This window comes from Macrobrachium nipponense, chromosome 2, assembly GCF_015104395.2.
Source record: "Macrobrachium nipponense isolate FS-2020 chromosome 2, ASM1510439v2, whole genome shotgun sequence".
NCBI classification, from domain to species: Eukaryota; Metazoa; Arthropoda; class Malacostraca; order Decapoda; family Palaemonidae; genus Macrobrachium; species Macrobrachium nipponense.
The window spans coordinates 39,991,328-40,015,771 of record NC_087201.1 but is presented as its reverse complement, the minus strand read 5'-3'; the positions used below and the strand labels follow the sequence as shown (position 1 = coordinate 40,015,771).

The 24,444-nt window shown below is 37.0% G+C and overlaps 1 protein-coding gene across 5 annotated transcripts in view; it reads right to left on the bottom strand.

Moving 5' to 3' along the window:
* The window catches only part of LOC135220542 (intermembrane lipid transfer protein VPS13A-like), a 311,374-nt gene that overhangs the window by 191,785 nt on the left and 95,145 nt on the right, over positions 1-24,444 (bottom strand). For all 5 annotated transcript variants that reach the window (XM_064257729.1, XM_064257731.1, XM_064257732.1 and 2 more), the window contains exons 5-13: positions 23,440-23,581; positions 21,994-22,193; positions 21,206-21,380; positions 12,892-13,020; positions 12,508-12,652; positions 7,449-7,689; positions 6,750-6,977; positions 5,057-5,163; positions 339-4,401 (exon numbers count right to left, since the gene is read on the bottom strand). In XM_064257729.1, coding sequence (XP_064113799.1) covers positions 339-4,401; positions 5,057-5,163; positions 6,750-6,977; positions 7,449-7,689; positions 12,508-12,652; positions 12,892-13,020; positions 21,206-21,380; positions 21,994-22,193; positions 23,440-23,581 — 5,430 coding nt within the window. The remainder of the gene's footprint in view (positions 1-338; positions 4,402-5,056; positions 5,164-6,749; positions 6,978-7,448; positions 7,690-12,507; positions 12,653-12,891; positions 13,021-21,205; positions 21,381-21,993; positions 22,194-23,439; positions 23,582-24,444) is intronic.

Sequence of the window (24,444 nt, the reverse complement as noted above, 5' to 3'; positions counted from 1 at the left end):
GCATCAAGGAATAGTATTGCAAAATAATAACACCTAATCTTAATGAGCACAAAAGTGTTCCACTGAAGTTACTGTACTGTGAGAAAATAAAGAAACAGGAAGCAAAAAAACCAATAATGTCAAAAATTGTAAGCCTGACAACAAAACCTTACATCACCATGCACAGGGTAAAGGTTTCCCATACTGGCTGGACACTTACCTGAAAAAGTGATTTAGCATTTTCTTTTGTCTGGTACATGCCTGAACTTTTGAATAGTACACATCATGCTTGGCATTATATTTTGAGTACAGTAAGAAGTTTCTTATTTATACACGAACAACAAAACAAGTAAAATTACCTGCAAGATCCCCTGTTGACCTCTTGGTATTGGATCTCTTCATTTTAGATGTTGCATGAGGCTTGAGAACGACCATTTCATTATCTTGATATTCTTCATCGGTTGAGGAGTCAGAGTCATCATCAACTGTGCAACTTATGTAACTACTCCTATTGTTTGTGGAATTGCTGTCAATGGAGTCGTAACGAGGACTGGGGTGATTACGCTTGATACCAATGGGTTGTGCTTGATTCTGCACTGTGCGTACAAGAGCTTCCCAAGGTCTTTGTGTCTGATTCTTTTCAGTGATAGGTTCAATTACTGGCTCCCAAGAGGCAAACTCTTCATTGTAGCATGACAGCTGAAGTTGAACATCAGCTTTTGTATACATTAACTTAGACCAGTCATTAATCTCACCAGTGAGAGCAACTTTCATTAGAAGAACAGGTACTGCAGACTTGAGGGACTGTTTTTCAAATGACACTGATATCATTGGTAATTTAACAGCTAATTTCTGCTGGGGCTTGGTTGATGGGTAATCCGGTTTGATGTATAATTCTTCATCTGGGTGTGTAGGAGATATAGTAGCAGTTAGAGGTTTTGGTGACCAAAGGTCTTCCATATCAGCTGATGGAAGCTGTAACTTGAAAGGCATCATCTGTGGGTGCAAACTTAAGCTTAATTCTTCAGCTACATCCATCAAAAGATGAACTACAGGAGGATTCAAATGCATTTGTACAAGTGACATTTTAATCTCTGCCCTGACTCCCTCCTCTACACTGCGAAAGACCCACAATCCTTCAACATCAAATGACTCCATCACAGCATAAGGACTTTGGCCATGATGTGAATACATTGAAGCAAATACTTGGAACCCATCAAGGGATACATGAAAGCTTTCATTCCCAGGATGCCGTGAATAGTCTAAATGAATTTCACACCTCACTACTATTACTCGACTGACATGTTCTTCAGGATCAGCAAAGAGAACAACTTCCGGTCTTTTTACTTTGACAGATATAGACAAAGTTTTTTGATCATCTGTGTTGCTTGTTACAGTAGAAAGGTACCCACTTGTGCTGTCAACGGAACTTGGGGGTCGGCGTATAATTCGCACACCATCAACAGTTGTTCCTAAGTCTCCAACAAAACCTGGATTCAAAATTCCACCACTAGTACTTGCTGTGCTTGGAATAGCATCATTAACATATTTATATAAAGCTAAGGCAAAGCCTACTGACACATTAAGTCTAGTTCTTTCCACACTTACCTCAATAGCAGCATCTCCACTTGGGCTAACTTTGTACATGATATCCATCATAGGAGGAACACTAACACTAAATTTGCCGAAAGTCATTCGAGTTTCACTGTTATAGTGACCAAATATTTTCTTAATTATATGATTATTATCTGCTCTTACATCAAATAAATCACAAGAGTGGAGAGTTAATCGCATATCTAGACTATGATCACTGTTCATATCTCCATGAACTTCAATTTCTCCAACCTCCAATCGACACAAAGCACTTGCGGCATCACGGACAGGTGAACTAAGAACTTCGTCCATATCTGTATATAAAGTAACTGTGAGTCCATCTAAAGATACAAGTGCATCTGCAATTCTATAAATGTCAATTGAATGAGTCAAAAAGGCTTGCAATTTACCCATATTGTCATCACTTCCTGCAACAGGGGTTCCTAAATCGATGGGAGTTAAAGGCTGAGAATGGATATTTGGATCTGAAAATTGAGCTTCTGCTTTGTTCTGAGTTAACACAGCCAATATGGTATTTAGATCACGTTGTCCAAGGTTAATACATAAGGCTCCCATGTGAACACTAATATCCCATGACAGAAGGTCTCGACACTGCGGAATTAAGGAACGTTTGACATCTGCTCTCAGTGTGGCAGGTTCAAGTATATCTTCCTGCATTTCTAGTCCACCTCCTAAAGTCATTACAGCACGACACACATGAACAGGGCCTAATTCTATCAGAACATTTTCTATAGCTCCCCCTCCACCGCAAGGAGCTGCTTTGAACAAATTGTCAATTTTTAAATCCCCTAGATTAAGCACTAGTAAACTAGGAGAATCTGATTTCTGAGGTACAAGAATAGTTGGAGCATGAATATCAACACTAAGACTAAGTTTTCTTCCTGATAAAAGTTCCCCAATTGTTGCTTCTGTAGTTTTCTCGGCATGCTTGAGGACAGCCTGAGTTCCCTCTCTGTTCATAAGTGGCTCCATAAACCTCTGAAGATCTGCTAAAAACTTACATAGGAATACACACTGGATGCGTCCAACTCTTATTCTTAAAGAAGCATCTGGGTTTACTGCATGAGGCGAGGTATCAATTTCTTCTACTCCTTTATGACCAGGACTAAAGTGAACTAACTTAATGTCAAATACGCGGTCTTCTTCAATTTCAACTATTCTTGAGTGGAGAGTAATATCTGACATATCATCAACAATCAAATCAGAGAGACAGATTCGAAGGACTTTTTTCTCATTTGCTTTGAAAACGCATTCTCCTTGCAAACCTCCAACCTTAGCTTGCAAAAAATCCAATTCATTATCACAGAGTTTTAAATTAAGTGAATTGAAATGTGCTGCAAAAGACCACTTTGTTGCTCCCGAAGGAACTGGTGGATCTTCAATGCCTGAGTTTAACCATTCTATTAAACTATTTGGAACCCTAACCTTTGAGAAGTGATTTTCTATGTGGCCTAGCTTTGCTACAAGCATTGTCATGAAATTAGTGAGTGTTATGATGGAACCTCTATGCCACACAACATTTAAGGTTGCAAAGTCAAAGACAAGACTTTGTTCACAAGAATGAAAATGAGTCTTAAAATCCGGACAGTTGGCACGAACTTTGCGATATAATACTGTGGCAATATTTCCTTTCTGTGGTGAAGATATTAGTTCTAGATATTCTCCTGTAGGGCTATGATGATATTTATCAACAAAATGAACTGAGCTAAGAGTAACCTGAACTGCTGGTCCATAATCCATCATGGCTGATTCAACAACTAAATGAGTAGCTCTAACCATCAAATAAGGTCTATCTCCATGGTCACTAGAACGTGATATGCCAATAACTATTTCATCAATGCAAAAACGTGATAAAACGGTTATCATATTCTGTGGGGAGGTATTATCTTCAAATCCAGGTAGATCCATTGGCTTGCTCCAGCCTTCTCCTTCATCATCGCTATTATCTGAAGCTGAGAAGTATTTTTCAAGTTCTAAGCTTGTTTGTGATATTGTATCAGCAGATGAAAGTGGGCGAACATGTCTGAGCAAGGGAGGAGTTGAGTGGTCATCTGCAGAATCAGGAACTAACTTTAATTCTCTTAGCCTATCAAGGAGGCAGTCCCTCATGCCGCACAATTCAGACACGGTGGAATCTAGCAAACAGTTGTGTAGATCAATTTTGCAATTTGCTCTGTACATGTTATCCATACTATCAGGAATAAACATGCCCATTTGTAGAGTTGGCAAATGATGGGCAAATTCCACTAAGTGACTAAGTCTACTGTCAGACAAGTTAAGCTTTAAAGGTGTTATGTGAATATCCATTTTTTGCCTAGGTTGTTGTCTATACTCAGGATGTATACTATTGGCAAGATCTATCTTGACTCTAACTCTTGGAAGCAGATGAGAATCAGAATCATCTCTAACTCTGTGGACTCTCCATTCATCTCCAGAATCAGCAAAGAGCACCTGAAGCTGCGATATTGTGATTGTCAGTCGATCATATAATCTTTCTTCCAGTTCCATTCTTGTAGCCTCTTCAAGATCTATTGTTTGACCCCCAATTTCACTTGTCACCTTTAAACCACCTATATCAAATACTAACACATTACCACCTTTCTGTATTGACCCATGCTCTGGCAACACAATGTAAGGACTCTTGATATCAATATCAAGATTAACTGTTTTATGCCTTGCAATTGCATATTCCAGTGCTGCTCTTCCATTGTGAACAACATCCTTTAGTGCATCCTTTGCAACGTTTTCTAAGGACCTATATTCCCTCTGAGGTATTTGGAAGAAGGACACAATCTCTCCACATGCATGCTGCATTAATAGAAAAAAGGAATATTAATACAAGTTACTCAAAGGTGCTAAGATTACCTGTAATAATAAAACCAAAAAATTACATTAGTTTTTAACTCTGGATTGCAATTAGTTATGTCAATATAACTCTTCTGAGTAAAAAAATTCAATATCATATTGGCATGAGTCTAATAATTATTTGTATCAGTTTTTGAAACTAAAATGTCACTGAAAGAAAAAGGTTTACAATGTACTTAAATGGAAAACATTTGCAACACCAGACTGTATTTCAAATAAAGATTGTGAACCAAAAGGCCATAGTCTCCAAAAATAAATAAATAAATAGAAACAAGATAATAATAATAATAATGGAGCGAATTTATAAAAAATTATTAACTAGAATGAAATGAATAAAACACAACAGCCCTTCTGCGACTTAAGATGATCAGTCCAAAAAATGGTTGCCTATAATTCTGCTTTATTATTATTATTATTATTATTATTATTATTATTATTATTATTATTATTATTTGTGAAGAGCTGTCATTAAAATAAATTTGATAGTATGTAGTTTTAAAAATCATTGGTTTTCATAATTTTGAGGAATGATAAATGAAAGAAGGAATAAGGCAGTATATCTTGATAATGGTAGAATAAGTGAAGTAAGGCTACTTACTTGATTGTACATTATTTCAAGAGGGTCTAACTTTAATGTCAGAGCATAATCAGATGTTACATTCAAAGGATTACTCTCAAGATCGACCGAAAAAGCAATACCATAACCTGAGATTGTGGAAGTAAAATGTTTTTGGTTAGTCACTGGATGTAATTACTATGAGATTCAGAACCTTTGTCCTGTTGTTTTTTAACTTTTTCTCTGCATTTGACAAAGATATTACTTATCCATAGTATACTTTACATCTCTACCTGATTTTCGGCAGCATTCTTTATTACTTATATTAGAAGACAGCATATTCATAAAAGCAAAATAAAGTAGCTGAAGCCAGTGGCGGAACACTCTAATGTATGGGTTCAAAGTTATACTTGACGTAAACATATGACGTCATGACTCCTCCCACAAGGTGATGACAAACAGCTGTCACTGAAATTCTGAAAGAATATTCGTACCTTCACGGCTTCAAGAATGGCGGCTATGATAAGTCATTGTCCCCGTGGTTGCAGGACAGCTTTTGTAATTCTACTTGCACAATTGTTTAGAAGTGAGGAGGCCCGTGGCAAACCCTACGTAAGCTTAAACAGGTAAATAAATATTAGTACCCTATTTTTGGGTAAGGAGTACACCCTGACATCAAGGCTACCAAGTTTTCGTCATTTGTTGACTTCCATAAGGTGCAAAAAGATAATTATACATGCTCTATAAAGCAGAAGTTGTTGACTTCTTAGTAAAATATAACTTGCGGAACAACATTAAAACTTGCTTTTCCAAAAAAAGAAAAAACAATGCCATGGGTTAAGATACATCACTGAATGACCTTTGCTGTCTCAGTGGTTGCATTGAAGTCTAAATTCTATAATCCAACCTATCATATGCAATTTTCTATTTATTAAAATAATCGTCACTGTCATATCAGGAAAAATATCAAAGGAGTTACGACGAATGCCAAAGTTTTCTTCAATTTGTTAATTGATTTTTAATTATTATATAATTTTTCAAAGGAGAAATGGTGACAGAAAGTAATTTCTCGGATTACTAGTGGAAACCCTTTTCTTCAAGGATTCTAGCACTCGACCTCTTCGAATAAATCCTTTATACAACAACAACAAAAAGAACAACAACAACAACTACTACTACTACAACAATGTGTAAAAAGGAGTATTGGTTGTATTTCATTGTTGCCAGAGGTTGAGACTTTTTCACGAATAGCCAATTATCCATCGAGAAGGAGGCAAGTTAACGACGTCATAAGTTACGTCATTATATCTTCGAAAGACATTCTTCTGAGTTTGCTGGCGATGTCTACAAGAAGTCGGTGTTACTCTTATTACAATTACCAGAATTATGCAACTTTCGTAATACAGAATACAGTAAAAAGTTTGGTAGGGATGTAAGATACCCTGTGACAAAGTATCATCTTTCTCGGGTACGTTGATAAAATTTTATTCCGGAAGAACACCGGGACACCGGCTGTGAATCTCATAGTAGAACCTATTAGTATGAAAAAAAAAATATTAACCATCTTCAGGAACTTTTTTTGTTAAGTAGAGACCAGCTCAACTTGAAGAGAATGGTGTTCATAAATGAAGATAGGATACTGGTGAATTTTTTACAGACATGACTTTAAACATTCATCAAATGTATTAGTGCTAATTATACTTTTCATCTGTTCGCCACCACTACAAGCTCTTACCGGCAGAGGGAGTATTATCCACTAGTTTTAAGACGTAGACTAGCTCTTGTTCCATATTAGAAGCCTCCAAGTTGAAAGACTCCGTTTTGGCAGACAGCTTCTGGTATCTAATCCCGTATCGATTTTCAGCACTCATGACAAATCCGGATAAAGAGGCTAAGGCAATGTCATGTACTTCATCTTTAAGAGTTAAGCTCACATTTTGCAGAGAGAGGTATACTTTGTGATCTGAAATAAAAACACATTTTCTGAGAAAAAATATACAAAAACTTTAATTCATTCTACAGTATCGACGACACATTTCTTTTCTTGTGAGCATCTTAGTCTTGCAGTTGTACAAAAACTCTTACATTGTCAAAATTGTTTGTGCCACATAATTTATCAAGAGGAACATTAACAAGTTTAATTTCCTATCTTTGACTTGAATTTTTCTTATGTAAAACAGATTTACATTTAAGCTTTCCATCTCAGCCTGAGCAGTGTTTTGTCATGATGACAATATTTACGTTAAAAACTTTTGGATATTACTGAAGCCTCTCTTCTTATAAGAATGAATACTAATATAACACCAATTGCAAGGGAATTCTACTAATTCTGAATCCAAAAAAGGTCATATAAAGCCAGACAGTAGCACCCTTGGCTCTTGGGAATTAACTTATAAAACTTTAAATTAAGCAGAGATTCATAATAAAACCTCACCAATGTCATCTTTGTGGATATCGTTTTCTCCTGGTGATTCAAGTTGCACAAGAGCTGAATGAAGTTGCCGCTTCTCATCTTCTGTCAGGCTTGCAAACACGCCGTTCTTTCTCTGGTTCCCCACAACGTCCATCACACCTACCCCATCCTCAATTTCCGAGTGACTGCTCCACAACCACGAGAACCAGCCTTCATTAGCCGACTTAACAGGAAGAATGCGCCCTGGCTCATCTTGAGATATCTAATCCAGATCAAAAGAGAAATGCAATTGTTAGTGGAAAGTTAATTTATCATTTGAAAACATTCTGATCACCTTTTCAGTTACGCTAACGTTAATACCATATCTTCATTAAATATGTATCTTTCAACTCCCCTTACACCACAGTCCATCTCAGCAGTTTCTACCTCTTCTGCTCCATTTCCACTTCCCTTTAAGAAGTGGAGATTATGCTCAACAATCCTTTTATGCTACCACAGGCAATTCTTCTAAACCCCCTTTAAAATGATTCAACGCTTTCATCTTACCATGACCCATAAAATATACAGTACTTTCAAATACCCATGCATGACAACCATTCTCATTTTTTTGCTATGATTACACACGTTCTTTGTCCTTAACCAGCTTCCATTTACTTTATCAGTGTTCTTCTATACACTACCTATAGTATATGCAGGAATTCTTTACTTTTTAAGACCACTGCTGTCATCTGAAGACATGAGCTACTATGTATGTTACATTAAAAACTTTTATACCAGAATCTGTCATCTTTCCCTGTTTTATTTATTAATTTATTTATTCATATAGATTTTTGGCATTATGCCAAGCACTGGGGCAATTAAGGCCATCCAGCGCTGAGACGGAAATTGGCAGTAAAAGATTTGAAAGGTGTAACAAGAGGAAAACCTCGCAGTTGCACTAAGAAACAATTGTTAGGAGAGGGTGGACAGTAAGATGGAAAAAGAGAATATGAACAGAGGTACAGTAAAAGGAATGATAGTAGTTGCAGCTAGGGTGCCGAAGGGACGCTGCAAAGAACCTTAAGTAATGCCTACATTGCACCGAATGAGGTGCACTGATGAGCACTACCCCACTGCTTTGCCTGTTTTATCTAATCCTTCTGTCCATGGAAAATTAAACTTCTCCAGAGACAAAAAATTGTCTGCGATCACCCTTTACACCAAATTAGTTACTCTCTCCTAAATAGCCTAGCACAAACTCAGCCATTATTATAAAAGCTTTCAACTATCCTAACAAATTACCTTTTATACTGAACATTCTCAAGTACATTCCACATCAAATAAGGTTTCCGAGGTCCTTTGTATGACACATGCAGCATTTTCTATTAACTATTAAATTTTTAGATGTTCCACAGTGTGCTTACTTAATGATGCCGTCGATTCTCTGGTTTATTTTCCTCAGTAAAGGATAATCATTCCTCTCACTCATCCTTTCTGGACCATTCAGTTATCCAGACATACTTGTTTGGCAACGCAGTTATTCTTTCACCACCATACCACATCATCTCACTAGAATCTTTCCTTTCCTGTTTTACCTGTTTCTTTACATCCTCATCATAACTTTCACAAAAATGATCAAATAGAAGTTAGCCATGCAACTTTTGCATTTATCAAATCTTTTCTTGACGTCAGCCTTTAATAACCCTTCAAATTCTCACACTACTGACTAGGAAAGCTCTACTTCATCTTCTTTCCCCCCTAAATTTACTTTTCTCAACAACAACTGCATCTCCATCCAGCTCTTTCACTCACCTTGAACATTTATCAACTGTTACATTTCACTTTTACTTTTTCCTGGCCTCTTACTCCACTAAACAATTCTCCTTTCTTCTCTGTATTTACACTTTAAATTATCCGAGTTTTCTTTTACCAAAACGCTTTCAACATTTCCACCATTAATTTTTTGCATTCCTACTCTGTTGGGGTCTGTACATGAAGGTATCCCTAATTGTCCCAGTAACTACGTCACGTTTGAACATTTCAAACTCCTCAATTTATGCACTGTATGCTTAATACTAATGAATTCTTCTACTCTTTCATTATACTCCGTCTTCCTTATCAAAACCACTTATACTTGGTTTACATTTATGATCCTGCAAACGCATCAATGTCGAATGACAAACATGGAAAAGGTAAAAATCGGATTCAGACTGTTTCCGGAAGCTAATATTGAGGGTGTAAGGAGGGCAATTGAAAGACTGAAGAATGGAAAGGCACCAGTAGTTGATGGATTAAGAGAGAGATGCTGCAGTATGGTGTGATTGAGTGGATAACCTCAGTTGTAAAGTGTCTCGATGAGGGAAGAAGTCTGAATGAATGGAGGAGATGAATAATAGGTCCACTAGGTGAACTTCAAGGTCACAGAAGTGAGTGCAGTGATCATTGCGTCATAATGTTACTTCATATAACAGGAAAGATGTTTGGTATGATTTTGATTGAGAATCAAAAAAAGATGACAGAAGGGCTGATAGGGAAAGAACAGCGCAAGTAAGTTTAAACATTTGAGGGTTTGCATCGACCAAATGTTTGTAATGAGACAGTTAAATGATAAGTTTGGTGAATATAAATAGAAAAACTATTACGTTGCACTAAATATGAATCACCAAAAGGCTTACGATAAAACCAAAAGAAAGGCCATTGAGGAGTGTTGGATATGTATGGCAAGGTTAAGAGCAATTAAAAGCTGAATTGATGGAAGAGAAACCTTCTGTTAGAATATGAAGATGGAAAATTCCACATGTGAAGTAAAACCGGGTCTGAGAAAAGGCTGTTTAATGCCTCAAAGGATGGAGTGACGAAAGAAACCAGAAAGGGAAATAAATGCAGCTGCAATGTTGTAGGAGAAGACAAGCTTTTGCCAAATGATGGTGGAATTGATGATATTTACACATGATGCACTGCCGAAAAGAAAGAGGACAACCAATGAAATTATTTCAAGGTAACTGAAAGAGGAGAAAACAATTTGGAATAAATGTGACCTAACACGGACACAGGAATGAAACAATGAATTTTACTATGGATGGTGAAGGAATTCCTTTGTCCGGGATAAAGTCTTCAGTGAGTTATTAGAATGACAATTCTGCACAGTATTCAGGGCCTAAACATCGCCCTTTCAGGCCCCGGTATTCTATCATAAAAACTGGGCCCCTCCTGAACTCTACCTCTAAGCTCCCTCCACTGACCCCCCTCCTCCCGCGAGTAGTTTGTAACTTTCTGACTCCACTGATGTTTACCAATTTTCCCGTAATGTGCTGAGCAGTTTTTGTCATGCTAAACTGATTACAAGACCATGACTATGTCTGTGGTTTTCGCCATCCTGTTCAATTTAATCGTTAGGGGGGCATGGGGCCTTGAGCATCCTAGTTCCACCCCTTTGCTTGGGCCCTGACAGTATTGTCCCTATTTATTGTGAGTACATGAACTTATATATAGTCATTATGTTTAATGGTAGGCAGAGGACACATCCAAGCAAAATACAGGATTATAAGAGTAGTAGCTGCCTTTATTATCTTACTATTTGTAGTATCAAAATTAGTAGTAGTAATATAGATAATATTTTCATTGTCAGTACTGTCACGTTATAAAGTCACCCTGTTCACATAAGCAGCAATAAAAGTACTTTTTACTTATATCTTTGACATAAGTAACATATTCAGTAGTGATACCTGGTTTTGGAGTAAACACTCGCCATAATCAAGACTGATAAACATAAAAAAAAATCACAACAAAGTTTTGAACGTCAATATATTTAGATTCTTAGTTTTTTCCAGTGATGAATACAGTCTGTGATTTACAAGGGCAGAAAAATGAGCCTGGTAGAAAAATTAAAATCTGCAAAGAAATTATCTCTTATTGCTACTGAGAGGGAAGTTTGATTTCTATAGTTTGAGATGATACCTTAAAAGTTAGAGAATTTATTGTTCCCAGAAGTTATTACATCAAAATCCAATAAAGCTATTTTTCTACAGTAACAATAGTTTTTCCTTAGATTGAATTTAATACAGAATTCAGGGCAAATGCCAATCACTGGGACCTAGGATTCATTCAGCGCTGAAATGAAACAGAGTAGAAAGGTTTGACAGGTGTAACAGGAGGAAAACCTCACAGCAGTGAAAGCACTATGAATTAATTGTTAGGAGAGGGTGGAAAGTACGATGAAAGAGAGAGAATATGGAAGGTGGTATAGTAAGAGGAACAAAAAGGGCTGCAGCTACGGGCCGAAGGCACGCTGCAAAGGACCTTTAAGTAATGACTGCAGTGCACTGCATGAATGGAGTGATTACACTAACCACCGACGGGGGTTATTCTTTAAAGAACCAAATAATAAATTATTAAAGAATTCTGTCCTCAGATAACTGTTATGTTCACCTAGAAAAATAAGTTTTCCTTGGCAATATGTTTGAACATAAATGTGTCAGAGACCAAAACCTGCAGTCAGCAACCTTCTGTACATATGAACGTTATTGCCATTTTGCAATTAATGTTGGGAAGGTGAAACGCAAAGCTTGTGTAGGATGGAGTCAGCATTTAGATGAATGCTGAGCGTTTATATATAAGCTTTTTGCCTGTTCCCTACTGTCGGCCATCTATCACAGTCAGCTCTATACTACACAAATGGAACTCCCATTAGCAACAAAAGATACACAGAGATTTATTTATTTGTTTTTCGCTTTGCTTATTTTGTTACTGTCGTACATAACAGATTTGTTCTCACTCTGAGAGAACTTCAAATATACAGTACCTTTATTGCATTTCAGTGTTTAAAACCTGTTTCGCAGGTTTTCTCTTTCATTCTGTCATTTGAACCAGATCTGGAGATGGACAGTGCTGATTCATTACTGGTTGTCACTGCTGAATGAAGTCTTAAATAGGTGTGGGTTGCTACGTACCTACAGGTATTTCTTATCAGTACCAATATTTTTTTGACATACTGTAGTTTACACTTATGCCATATATACTGTACATAATAAAAAGTACATGAGCTAAAAATATTCAACATAAGGTTAGCTCACTGACTACACAAGAAAGGGTGAAAACTTACTAATATCTTGGCATGCATCCGACCAAGGACCATGTTAGTGAGGTTGAGTGCATCTTCCAGTTTGAGTAGATCAGCTTCTTCTTCACCCATATGGCCCTCCAACAAATGGTTTTTGAAAACCGTTACATATTCGTTATATGTTGACCTTCATGAAAAATTTAAACATTGTTGTATTTCCAAGCTTCCTGCTGAGGTATATTACAAATTGAGAAATTGGTATGACTATACTTTGCTCATAATAAACATTGAAGTATTAAAAGTTAGGAGCATATCAAACAAGATGGATTATTTCACAGACAATAAAAGAATTACAATGCAGTAAAGATTTTGGGCAAATGATTCTAAATAACCACACGGAAAGTGGGGACAAAGCCTATGTTTTACCTGTGTTTCTTTATATTATCCCACGAGTAAGGACGAACTTGTTCCTGAATGACAGCATTAATGGCATATTGCCACCATTCCACTGCATGACGCTTCAGAGGGACCTCTGGCCGATATTTCAAGAAACGTCTGCAACAGTGAAAAAATATGATTATTTAATTGAAGATTTACTTTCTAAATACTTACGTCTCCATTATATAGCTTTTAAATCAGCGCCAGCGGTAGTTCATCAAATAGAAAAAAAAACGCTCGTTTTTTTTTCTTTTGTTTCAATATCTGTCAATTCGTAGCCGGTCGGTTTACATCTGTCCACTTTGATTGTGGGGAGGTAGGGAGGGCAATTTATATAATGGAGAGGTAAGTATTTAAGAAATAAATCTTAAATTAAGTATTCATATTTTTTAAATGAACTTTACTGCTCCATTATATACCTGATTCCAACATTTTGAAAAAGAATGTGGGCAAAGTGGAAATCGGCCAACCCTTTAAAGGCTACTTAGTAACAAAATATTTTTAAAAAGCGTTTGTTATAACCAGTGAAATCAATCCATAGGCTATTGATGTCATCTTAGGAGGACTGTTGGTCAGCTACGAGATCCTCATCATGAAGATAACTGAGGTCTCTTTGGAGGGTGGTCCCCTCAGAAGAAGGAGGGAAACGGTTACTGTGCCAAAAACCTGCAGAGCCAATGATGGATAACTAACAAGTAACTGCGTGTCTCTAACCTTCCCAAAAACCATAACCAGATTTAAAAAGCAGTACACCAAAGAAAGCTACCTATCTATTCAGGATATCATATCCCCTGCACAACCCAGAGGAGTTACTGCTCTGCAATAATCGTATTAAATCTCCACAAGATTACCATAACTGAGTGGCTTCAGTATCTTATCCAAGGGTTTTTTTTTTCCATATTAAAATGTAGCAACTGCTCAAAGGATAGAAATTAACATGAAAATCTTTAACCTAAGGCAAAATGAAAAGGTTTGTTTGTATGGTGTTTTTACGTTGCATGGAACCAGTGATTTTCAGCAACGGGACCAACGGCTTTACGTGACTTTCGAACCACGCCGAGAGTGAACTTCTATCACCAGAAATACAAATTTCTCACACCTCAATGGAATGCCTGAGAATCGAACCCGTGGCCAACGAGGTGGCATGCCAACACCATATTGACCACAGCACTGAAGCGCTTCATAATGAAAAGGATATTATATCCCTACTCTTCATAAAAGGACATTACATTCCTACTCTTCGAAGCTTCGGTTTCCAAATCATTAAACACAGAACCTTTACATCAAGTTTAATCCTTTCAGGGGAATTTCAACAATCCTTACAGACAGTACTTTACCCCAAGAGGTCAGGCTCCTCAAGCCCTATTAACTCCCAAAATATGGCAAAGATCACTGCCTTGTCTTTAGCAAAGCCTACCTTATCTGACTAAGATTGTGGCTCTCTCACTCCTTACGTGTGTCTGAGGCTACTGTGAAGTTTCCATAGAAACTTCTATATATTGAACTTGTTTAGACAAACCTAAAACCAAGGCCAACATGGCCCTTCAGCCTTAAAGCTACTACCAAGAAGTTTCCTCATGCTTGAGAAACAAGAAAAACCTAACCATGTTGTTTATAGAGATATCAGTGATGGAAAAAAAACCTTAAAGTGGGACCATGACTTACACCCTGACCACTGGTGCTGGCAGAATTGATTATTAGATTCTCTCCCAGCACTGAGACACTGGCATTACTACAAGATTCTACCTTGAGCTCACCAGAACAATGGACCATACCACCCAGTCATCTGCAGCTTGTAGGACTGTGATGAAACCTTTCATCCTCAATTGCTTGTGTTCATCACCGAAAGAAACTGGAAATCCAGCCTTCCCTGGCTGCATAAGGTAATCAATGCCAAGAGATAACTTACAAAGTTGGTCTAATACACTCATTATTTTCTGAAACCTAGCAAGAATAAGAAAGGGATTACAGTCTAGACCTAACTAAGAACAGCTTGGTGTCCCTGCCCCAGTTAGAGGACCTTGCGCTGGTGAACAAAAAGCTGGCAAAAAAGACGACTCTCCTTAGTCTAAAACAGGTTCATAACAGGGGATGCCTAAAGACCACTGTCTACAGCCAACCGTTTCAGGATGTTGAATCCCTTCTACTGATATCACTTATCTCAGTGACTGCATACATCCACTAACATTTTCATCATGAATAATTACCTCCAGTAACTTAGTAAGGTAGTAACTCAGGATGAGTTGCAGAACATTTAGACCTAGTAGTGCTCGCTCCTCCTTAAACATAAACATAAAATTATTAATATTGTCTTTAACAGGCTTACTCTATTTGAGTGCACTCTAATTACCCATAATGGCATAAATTCATTGCGTTTAAATAAGGTCCATTCTGCATTCAACAGCCCTGAAAAGGGAAAAGTTTCAAAACAGATATTTTTGCTCTCAACCTAGGTCAGAACCAATAGACTACTATCTTCTGTGGACAAAATAATCCTGCTGGGGTTTTGCCTACAAAACCTTCCATCTAGTCAGGTTTAGAGATCAGTAGTCATAGCAGACTAGAGTGAGGACTTATGCAATGGTCCGGATTCGAAATATTACTATTTCTTTTGTTATGTGTCTTTTACTATTGAAGAATACATTACATGTTGCACATTTAATAACCTAAGTTATGAAACTAAGAAATTTGCTTACAGTAACGTAGTTAAAAGCTTGAGATTTTTTAAGAGGATACTCCTTGGTGAAGCCAAGCAAAGTGCTGTTTGCTCTCTTATCATCTGGACCACGTGAAGGTTAGATGTGATCTTTGTGTTGTGTTTTATGCGGGCGGCCATCCTGCTAGATCGATCCCGAATCCTTAGGTAATTACAGTGTTTTTTTATCCAATTTAATTGATGCCTATTTTGGCATTTGTATTGATTTGCAACATGTAACGAAATAACACAACATTAACCCGATGGGTAAAACGTAAACTCAATGAAATTGTGAAGTCAGTGATTTTGAAGGAACTTAACGTAACTTTTGCGGATTGACAGCCTCCCCATGCTCCAAAATTCATCTTTTGTTCTTTGTTCATTTCATATGCTCGCAAACTTAACATACGTTATCAGTGGCCAAAGCCTACAATACTTCATTATGAAACGAAAGTGCTGAGTATACCAGTGCACATCCTCATCAGTGATTTTTGCAATTCATTTACTTTCATGTGTGCATTCACATATCTTGTTTGATGACTTTATTGTCAATAAATTCCTTTGTAACCCAGCTAGTTTGAATTAGAGTAAAGTTATTAGAAATTTGCCTATATTTTTTTCATATTAATATAATATTAGTTTGGGTGTGTTTTTTGTACTATAGATTATTTTTTGTGTAAATAAAATCAGAAAATGGACTTGTGTTGGATGTAGCTGCCAACTTGTGCGCTGGTTCGAAGCCAATGTCTATTGACTGAGTATCCATGCCCAGAACAACAGGCGGGAATCAGTACATATAAAATTCTTGACATCTTCAATGCAAAAGCCAGCATTCTCCAACACTTGTAATTCTCTTTCCATATCACAAGGCCTTGGGCTACCAAGAGAGGGTTTAATTGCTTCCAGAAGCTTTTACTAAAGACTCAAACAGCTTTTGCGGCAAAAAAACTAAATCCATCAAGGTTTCCAAAAAGAGTTACTGTGTACTAGGCACCTTAATTACATCCGACCTAAAAACTTCCTACAGTCCAGGTTGTAAGCAATGTCTAGTATAGCATTACCTATAACATAGAAATACATAGACCTAAAATCTCTAATAACTGGAAGTGACAGCATTTGGAGTAACTTGCAAGTAAGAACTTAATGAAGAATGAAGTTGCTTATAGAGGTGTATGCTCAGGAAATACCCCAAGTCCAACACCAGAAGAAAGAAACTAACCACTGCCTCTGAAAACATTAGCAGCTGAAACTCTTGCAAACTTGAGAATAGATTCTCGGTCCACACCAGACAAACCTCTCTCTAGCACAAGATGGTGATGTTGTCAACGTGAACATAGGAAACACATGGAAGCTTAGAAAACTTTAGCAAGGAAGTTTTAGAAGAACTTTCTTAAGAATGAGTTCTAGGGAAATATACAAAAGAAGCATTAGAACCCAAAATAAATTATCTTAAGCCACCAAGGTACTACTAGGAAGATCCTATATTCATTGGGTCCTCTAAACTTGATAATTATCTCTCCAGCAATCATAAATTGAGAGATGTAACGGTCCACAAACAACTAATATTGCTGAAAATGCCCACCAAATCAGTCAGAAGATCTGTAAATGGAAGTTAATATTGGTAACTTCCTGTTTCAAGTCGCGAATATGCCTACATTCAGATTGATTATTTTAGAGAAACTGACATAGTTGAAAATTCAGAGCTATTCTGTAGGCAGAATACTATTCCTCTTGTTTAGTTGGTCCCTTAGCATGCTGTTCCTATCCAGAACATCCCACAGAAATACCACAATCTTTCCTGCTTCTGTCCAAAGAAGGGTCTTCCCTATCCTGAGAGAAAGGAATAAACATAATGACAAAGTCTAGTTGGGTAAAAAGTATTCAATGATGTCATAAGTACATATATAATGTATAGAAAACCAACACATTATGTATATATACTCACATGTGTAAATATAAGTATATACTCTACAACATACATAGTGCTTGAAGTTCCTCTGATTACTAAGAATTTGGGATTATGGGTGTAACAGGCTTCCTCTAATACTGGTTAAGATCCCGAACTTCTACATAGATCTGCCATGACTCCACCCCAGACCTACACCTACGCATCTAAAGGACTAGATCCTTCTTCCCATGAGAGCTTAAACTAACATCGAATCTAAATATAACAAAAAACACCGGTTGACCCATGTTCAGGTAACAGGAAAGAAACCAAGCCTGATTCTTGATAAGACCTCTAATTCACTAAAAAATAAACTCCCATAAGGACTGAAAACCTCTTTGAAACAATCGGGGCAATAAACGGTGCAAACAAAGGCGCAACTTTCTCCACAAAAAACCATGAACAGTGATAATATCTTTAACTTCAAAATCAAAAACCTGTGCAGTGAACTAGTCCTTCCTCAATGCTACACCTATATTTGGAAAGAGACCCTTAGATTACGAAGCAGTTCTCTTTCTCTAATGTATGGCAGTAATAAAGAAAAATCTTATGAAAGGCTCCCTTCACATAAACATCATTAAAGCCTTGAGCATACACATACAACTAATGAAATATAGCTCAAATGAATGTTTTAACTCCACAAAATCATGCGTTAACCTCTCCTTGAAGAAATCAAGTAATCTCTTCAAAAAAGAAATTGTGACCACTTATACATCGGTTGTATATAAGACTGCTGATTCATCAATCAACAGAAGAACAAGCAATTGCCCTGCTGCCACAGAAATGGCACGATGAATCTTAGTTACCAAAAATGCACCAGAGACAGGGGCAAAGTCTATCGCCTAAAGGCGGAAGAACAGCAGTTTATTGAACTGAGCTAACTCCTGATAAGCTTCCACCGAAGGTTAAAAACTCTCTTTAATCACCACCGACAAAACCACTTACCCTAGCTCAAAAGAAAGACTGATTCAGTAGAAAACCTGTCAGATCGACCAAATGTTCTAAAGTTTGTTCAGGAATGTTCCTAAACAATAAGGGAATTGGAAATAACGAAACAGTTACCAGATGTTTACTGATAGACACTCCCACAACTGGAAAAGGAGTCAAAATCCCCAAAACAGAATGTTGAGACTACTAACAGCAACCACCTGCCTATTTAAATGGAAGCCAGAACAATAGAACATGCTGAGATTCTCTATAGGTGGGAGACACAAGCATAGGAGCACAAGCGATAAGAGCACAATTGGTAGACTTTGCTCCTATCACTTGTGCTCCTATCACTACCCAGTCGTTTTGGCTTCCATTTAAATAGGGAGGTGGTTGCCATTAGTAGTCTCACACAAGTGATTAGTGTGCAGACAACAGGTACACGTGTGTATGAGCACAAACTAAAGGCGCATGGGCGGTACGAGTATGAGCCATAGGTGCGGCAGTGATAGGCATACAAGCCACAGGTGTGTAAGCGATAGGTGCACGAGCCATAGGAGCGTAAGCAATAGGCATACAAGCCATAGGAATGCAAGCAATAGGAATAGGAATTCAAGATATGAGATACGTGCACAAGCCAAAGGAGCACAAGAGGTTGACTCACAAGTCATAAGCCCACACGCAAGAGGTTGGCTCATGAGCCATAGGCATACATGCTAGAGGCAAATCAACCATAGATGCACACGACATAGGTGCACAAGCCATGGGCACGCATACAATAGGCACACAAGCCTAGATGCGCATGCAAGTGGCATACAAGTCTTAGATGCACACAAGCAGTGAGCACACACATGACAGGGACACATGCGATAGGTGTACAAGCCATAGCGTGTATGTTATAGACCTGGTGCTGCTACCAGACCGAACAGAAGAAGGGGACAACTCGCACAGATTCACACAGCTTTCTGACATGTCTCGGTTTCCTGTCACTGCAAGCCACAAGGGAGTAAGACAAGACATGCCAAACACAAGTCAAGAAAAAGCGAGGGTGTTGAGCCTTCCTCCCCCAAAACTTACCGAGACTTGGAAAGTAGTGCCGAAAAGAAAACACTAATGATAATAACAATAATATATCCGGAAAAACTTACACCAGTGAACATAACATCTCATGCCCTAAATCGACGGGAAGCTCATTTGGAGTAACAGATTGAAGAGAAGCAGCAGAGGACATAATCAGTCACTAAATGGGGAAGCAGACAGCACAGGCATCCCTTTAACGTAAGGCTTACAAGTATTATCCTTTATAGTTGTTTCAACAACCTAACAAGCTCTCTCCGTTCGCGATCAATTACTGCATTTCATTCAACTATGATTCATATAGTTATCCAGTCATAACCTTCCCCTCAGCAAAATCATATCATGTGGGTCAGTACAACTGGAATAATGCCTATTACATCAACTCTTACCATACAGGCTCTTACCAATAAAAAGAACAAACCAACAGAAACCTGAGTCAACCTGTTGAACTACTACTAAAACCAGCGACAGGAGTAGACTGACTGGTTACAAGTGTTTGTGCCTATCGGTCTCCTAGTTGGGGGTGGAAAAGTAAGCTGGATAGAAAATGGATATTCATTGAAAACCGAGCGTTTTCATTTTTTTAATCTGTCCAACTATCGTTGGCGCAGAAGTAAAAGCTATACACAATGGAAAGGTAACGTTCATTTCAAAAGTAAACACAATAGGGTCATTAATAATGTATGCTAATATGATGTGCAGTGGTTGTTCATGAACAAGGATAATTTCAATGCATAAAGATAAGAACAAAATCTAAGCCATCTAATGTTAAAGTATATATAGGATACTCTATTTTGGCAATTACTGAAGCACAATGAAAGAACTGAAGTTTAAGTAACCGATGAGAACACTGCTTCACCAGTTGAAAGTTTCCTTATTGTAAGGACAATTAATCATAATACTTTCTGTTAACATAGTTCATAAATTTCATCTATTTGGTGAAGTGGTCATCTTTTAAAGAAATTAACCCTGAAGGTGTTTGCAGTTTTATAATTAACCAAATCTCTTCCATCTACGTTTCATCGCCGATTAGCATTTATGATGAAGAAGAATATGAATGAATCAGTTCCATTCCATTTACTGACCACTCGTGAAAACACTGCAATTATGATATTAATCCAACAACAAATTATTCCTCCAGTATCTAGAGGGATATCGTACAGGAATGCAATGGCCTGTCTCTTGCCCCTACTGCTTATGAGCAAACCATAAATCTATAAGTCTTTAACAATGTTAAACATCAAACATTCAGTTTACAAGTCGTTAGACTATAAGGCTGGGAGAAGAGTGAGTAAACTGAACGAGGGTTACATTCCACCTACGAAAGCCACACATTCATGTTATCCTTAAAAGATCCCTTCATGATATAGGGGTCACTAATATAGGATTTTCATCCAATTAAAAAAAAACTCTAAGATACCATTAAAAGATTCTCTCTTACACTACTGTAGTTCAGTGGTTTGTTAAATTCACTACTTTGTATTAAGATTATGTATGTTGCTAAATTAAAAATATCTTGAGAATCAAATACACTGAAGTTTAATTCACTCCTGACAAAGATTTCCTACTACATTTCCCACAACTTTAGGGTACCTGAGTTATAAGGAATACATAATCCTTATAATAATATTAATAAAAGAAGTAAATGAACAAATTACCTGCTTATGTTTATTGTTATGAAAGCCTCAGACAACTCTGTAAGTGCCAAATACTGTTGACGAGTAAAGGTTAAAGCAGCATCCTTTATTACTGCATCCACCAGAAGCCCTGGAACTCTCGCTTCTCGCTTCATTTGCTGCCTCATTTTTACTTTACATCTTACGGGTTGTAAAACTGTGGAAGTTTGAAGTACAATTCAGTAAATTCTATTCCAGAAAAAATGTATATTAAATTCAGATATTTATGTATGTGCATGTTTGAATGTCACAGTCGAGTTCAACGCACACGAGGAAAGATAATTGCTAAACTATTTGCTAATCAGAACGATGAAGTAAAGCAAGAAAAAGAAAAAGGAAAGAATGCAGCATACCTGTTGTACGTAATCCATAAACTTGGAAACCCAATATATGTAAACATACCTTATACAAGTCTTTTCCACAATTCACTATACTCTGACAAATTTGCTAATTTTGATATTAATTTCATTATGCAACACAAATCGGCATTTAACTGGGGAATTAATATATCCTGAGAAAGCAACGCCCTTTCAAGTTGTTTTCGCTGGTAGTAACCAGCTTCTGATGATTAAATTGCTCTATGCTTCCTTTGCCATAACCTTTATATGATTGTGAAGAGTGACAAAAATATGACCCATTCTGTACAGTGAACTTACTGCTGCAAATTAGTAAAGAAAACATAAATACAATATTTGACTGAAATGGAAAATCAAGTATGGCAGCATCAACTATGAAAACTATAAACAAGAACAAAATCTCTCTTGACTTACCAAACTGAAAAGGTTCATCATTTATAGAAAAGGTGTTGAGCCCTTGTTCCAGGTACTGGTGCCAGAGTTCTGTAGTAATATGAGGCTTCACCAGTCGCTGACGATCACTCCCGGGGTTCACATAAAATGAGGCAGATACAAAATCAATAACCTTATTGATCGTCATGGCATTACCATCAACCTGAGCCTTCTTCCATTTACTGGAATATAAGAATACAATATATCATTAAATAGACAATCAATTGACTCTAAATTCAAGTAAACATAAGAAACTTATTTCGTAAAAAAAAACACTACCAATGACTGGTAATTGTCAGCAATTATATGAAAACGGACATAACATAATATGGTCCAAGGATTCTTTGAATCTGCATAAAAAGTTTGTGAGATCTGTCTTCGATTACTGAACAGTGATAAGGTGGATGCTGGCACTGTATCTCTGCAGAAAGTTCAAAAGATAGTTTTTTTTTCTTTTTTTGGCTCCTGAACCCTGTCTCACAAAATTCGTAAAGAAGACCCCTTGTCGGTTTTTAAAGACATATCTAGTCAGCAGTGGTTAAGGGGACATCATAAATGATGACTATTGCAGAGCAGAAACTGCCTTCAAAAAGGTTGATTGTGGGTGTGCTAGATATTACACAAAGTAAGCTTGGTAAGGGCAAATGTCATATAAGGGTGGTACAGGTTTGCCAAAGCAATTTATACAAATATTCTAAAGAGACTGTATCCCAGAGATGAATCAGAGACATTTTTGAAATGCTTCCCTAGAAAGATCACAACAGAAAGTACCATATCCCTTTAAAGTGTAGTTCAGTTGTCAAATGGCTCTTGTAATGGCAATAAGGACATATATTAGCACGACATGAAACCATGGTTAAGGCTCCCCAAAATGAAATGTTTGGTGTCCTGATGACCTACAGTAATTTAGGGATGAATGAAAATAAAATAATATGCAATAATAACTGCTGCAGAATGAAGGCACTTGTCAATATTGTTTCAGGTCTATGTTTGAGGATCAAGGAAAATCAGGACTAACTATTTTTTTCCATGGAAGCCAAATGACATGCATGACTAGATCCTTTTCAGAAAGTCACTGTTTGAAACTTTTAGTTAATATTGAGCTTCCCTCTGACTAGTGAAAGTTAAGTTTCCAATTCAACAGGATACAACATGCTATTTTAGTTCACTATAGATCAATAATACAATCCATGATTGGAAGATGATGGAAAATTTATGACTAAGATTTCATTTTTCTGTTGGGTATCAGTACAGATTTTTTCATGATTTATCTTGCTTTCTCCTTCCTCTTAATTTTGTATTGAATTTACTAGAATTTTTAATGCTTTATTACTTCAGTTTAACAAGTAAGCTTTTTTTAGCGATAAACAGAAGTAAACGATAAAAAAATAATTGAACATTGGGGCGCATCAGAATAATAGCACTTACTGATTGGTAGTATCGGCAGATAAACTTTGAAGGCAAAATCCAATCACTAATGGCCTGGAGCACGAATGGGCATCTTCATAGCGGATATGAACATTATTGATATGAAGCTCCAGGTTGTTCCATATTCTGTTATAGAGCAAACCTGAAAACAAGGAACTTGCAATGGTAAGACAATCAAATTTGAAAGTGCAAAACTGTTTAGTGAATAACATTTTCAGAAAAAATAGTACTGACAATCAGAGTACTAGTCTGAGAAAAAGTCCCTCTCAAATTCATGAACCTATGAGGTTGGCGCCCAGCCCAAGTAGTTAACTCCTCAGTTTTGTTTTTACAGTATTCAATAAATCATATACAATATTTGTGATAAAATTTCTAGTCATCTAAAATTCTGATTAGAAAATAAGAAATAAAACTGGGTTTTATCTAACTTTGTCAGTGAATAAGGGTGTCAACAAAAATCTTTCCGCATGTTATTCTACCACTTAATACACTTACATCATCATAGAAGCAAGGGCAAAAATTCCAGTTTTTAATAATATTACAAATGTTGCTAGCCAAATCCTGAATGGAATTTAATGAGTGATGTTTTTCTCTATTATAAATAAAAACGAGAAAATTTTCTGAGCCACAATCATACCTAAGAAAATTCTCTACATAGATTTTCATGAGGTCAATTTTTTCAATATGAATGTACAGTAATCCCTCAATCATTCAGGTTACTATTATCAAGAACTCAACATTACCCAAGACACAACCAAACCCCAGGGACCAAGGTCCTAAAGTAACCCTTCATTTTTCTGGACAAGTAGAGCCAAGGATCGGTCATATAATGGTGAAATCCGAATAAGGGTGATTAAAAAAAATCTAGGGGTGTTCAAAGCAACTCTAGCCTTCGTCATCTAACCTTGTCAGTGCCACATACCGTCAGTATAAATACTCAATATTCTTATAAACAACACTCATAATACTTTAAACGAAAAACTTTATGGAAAAATCGATTATCTA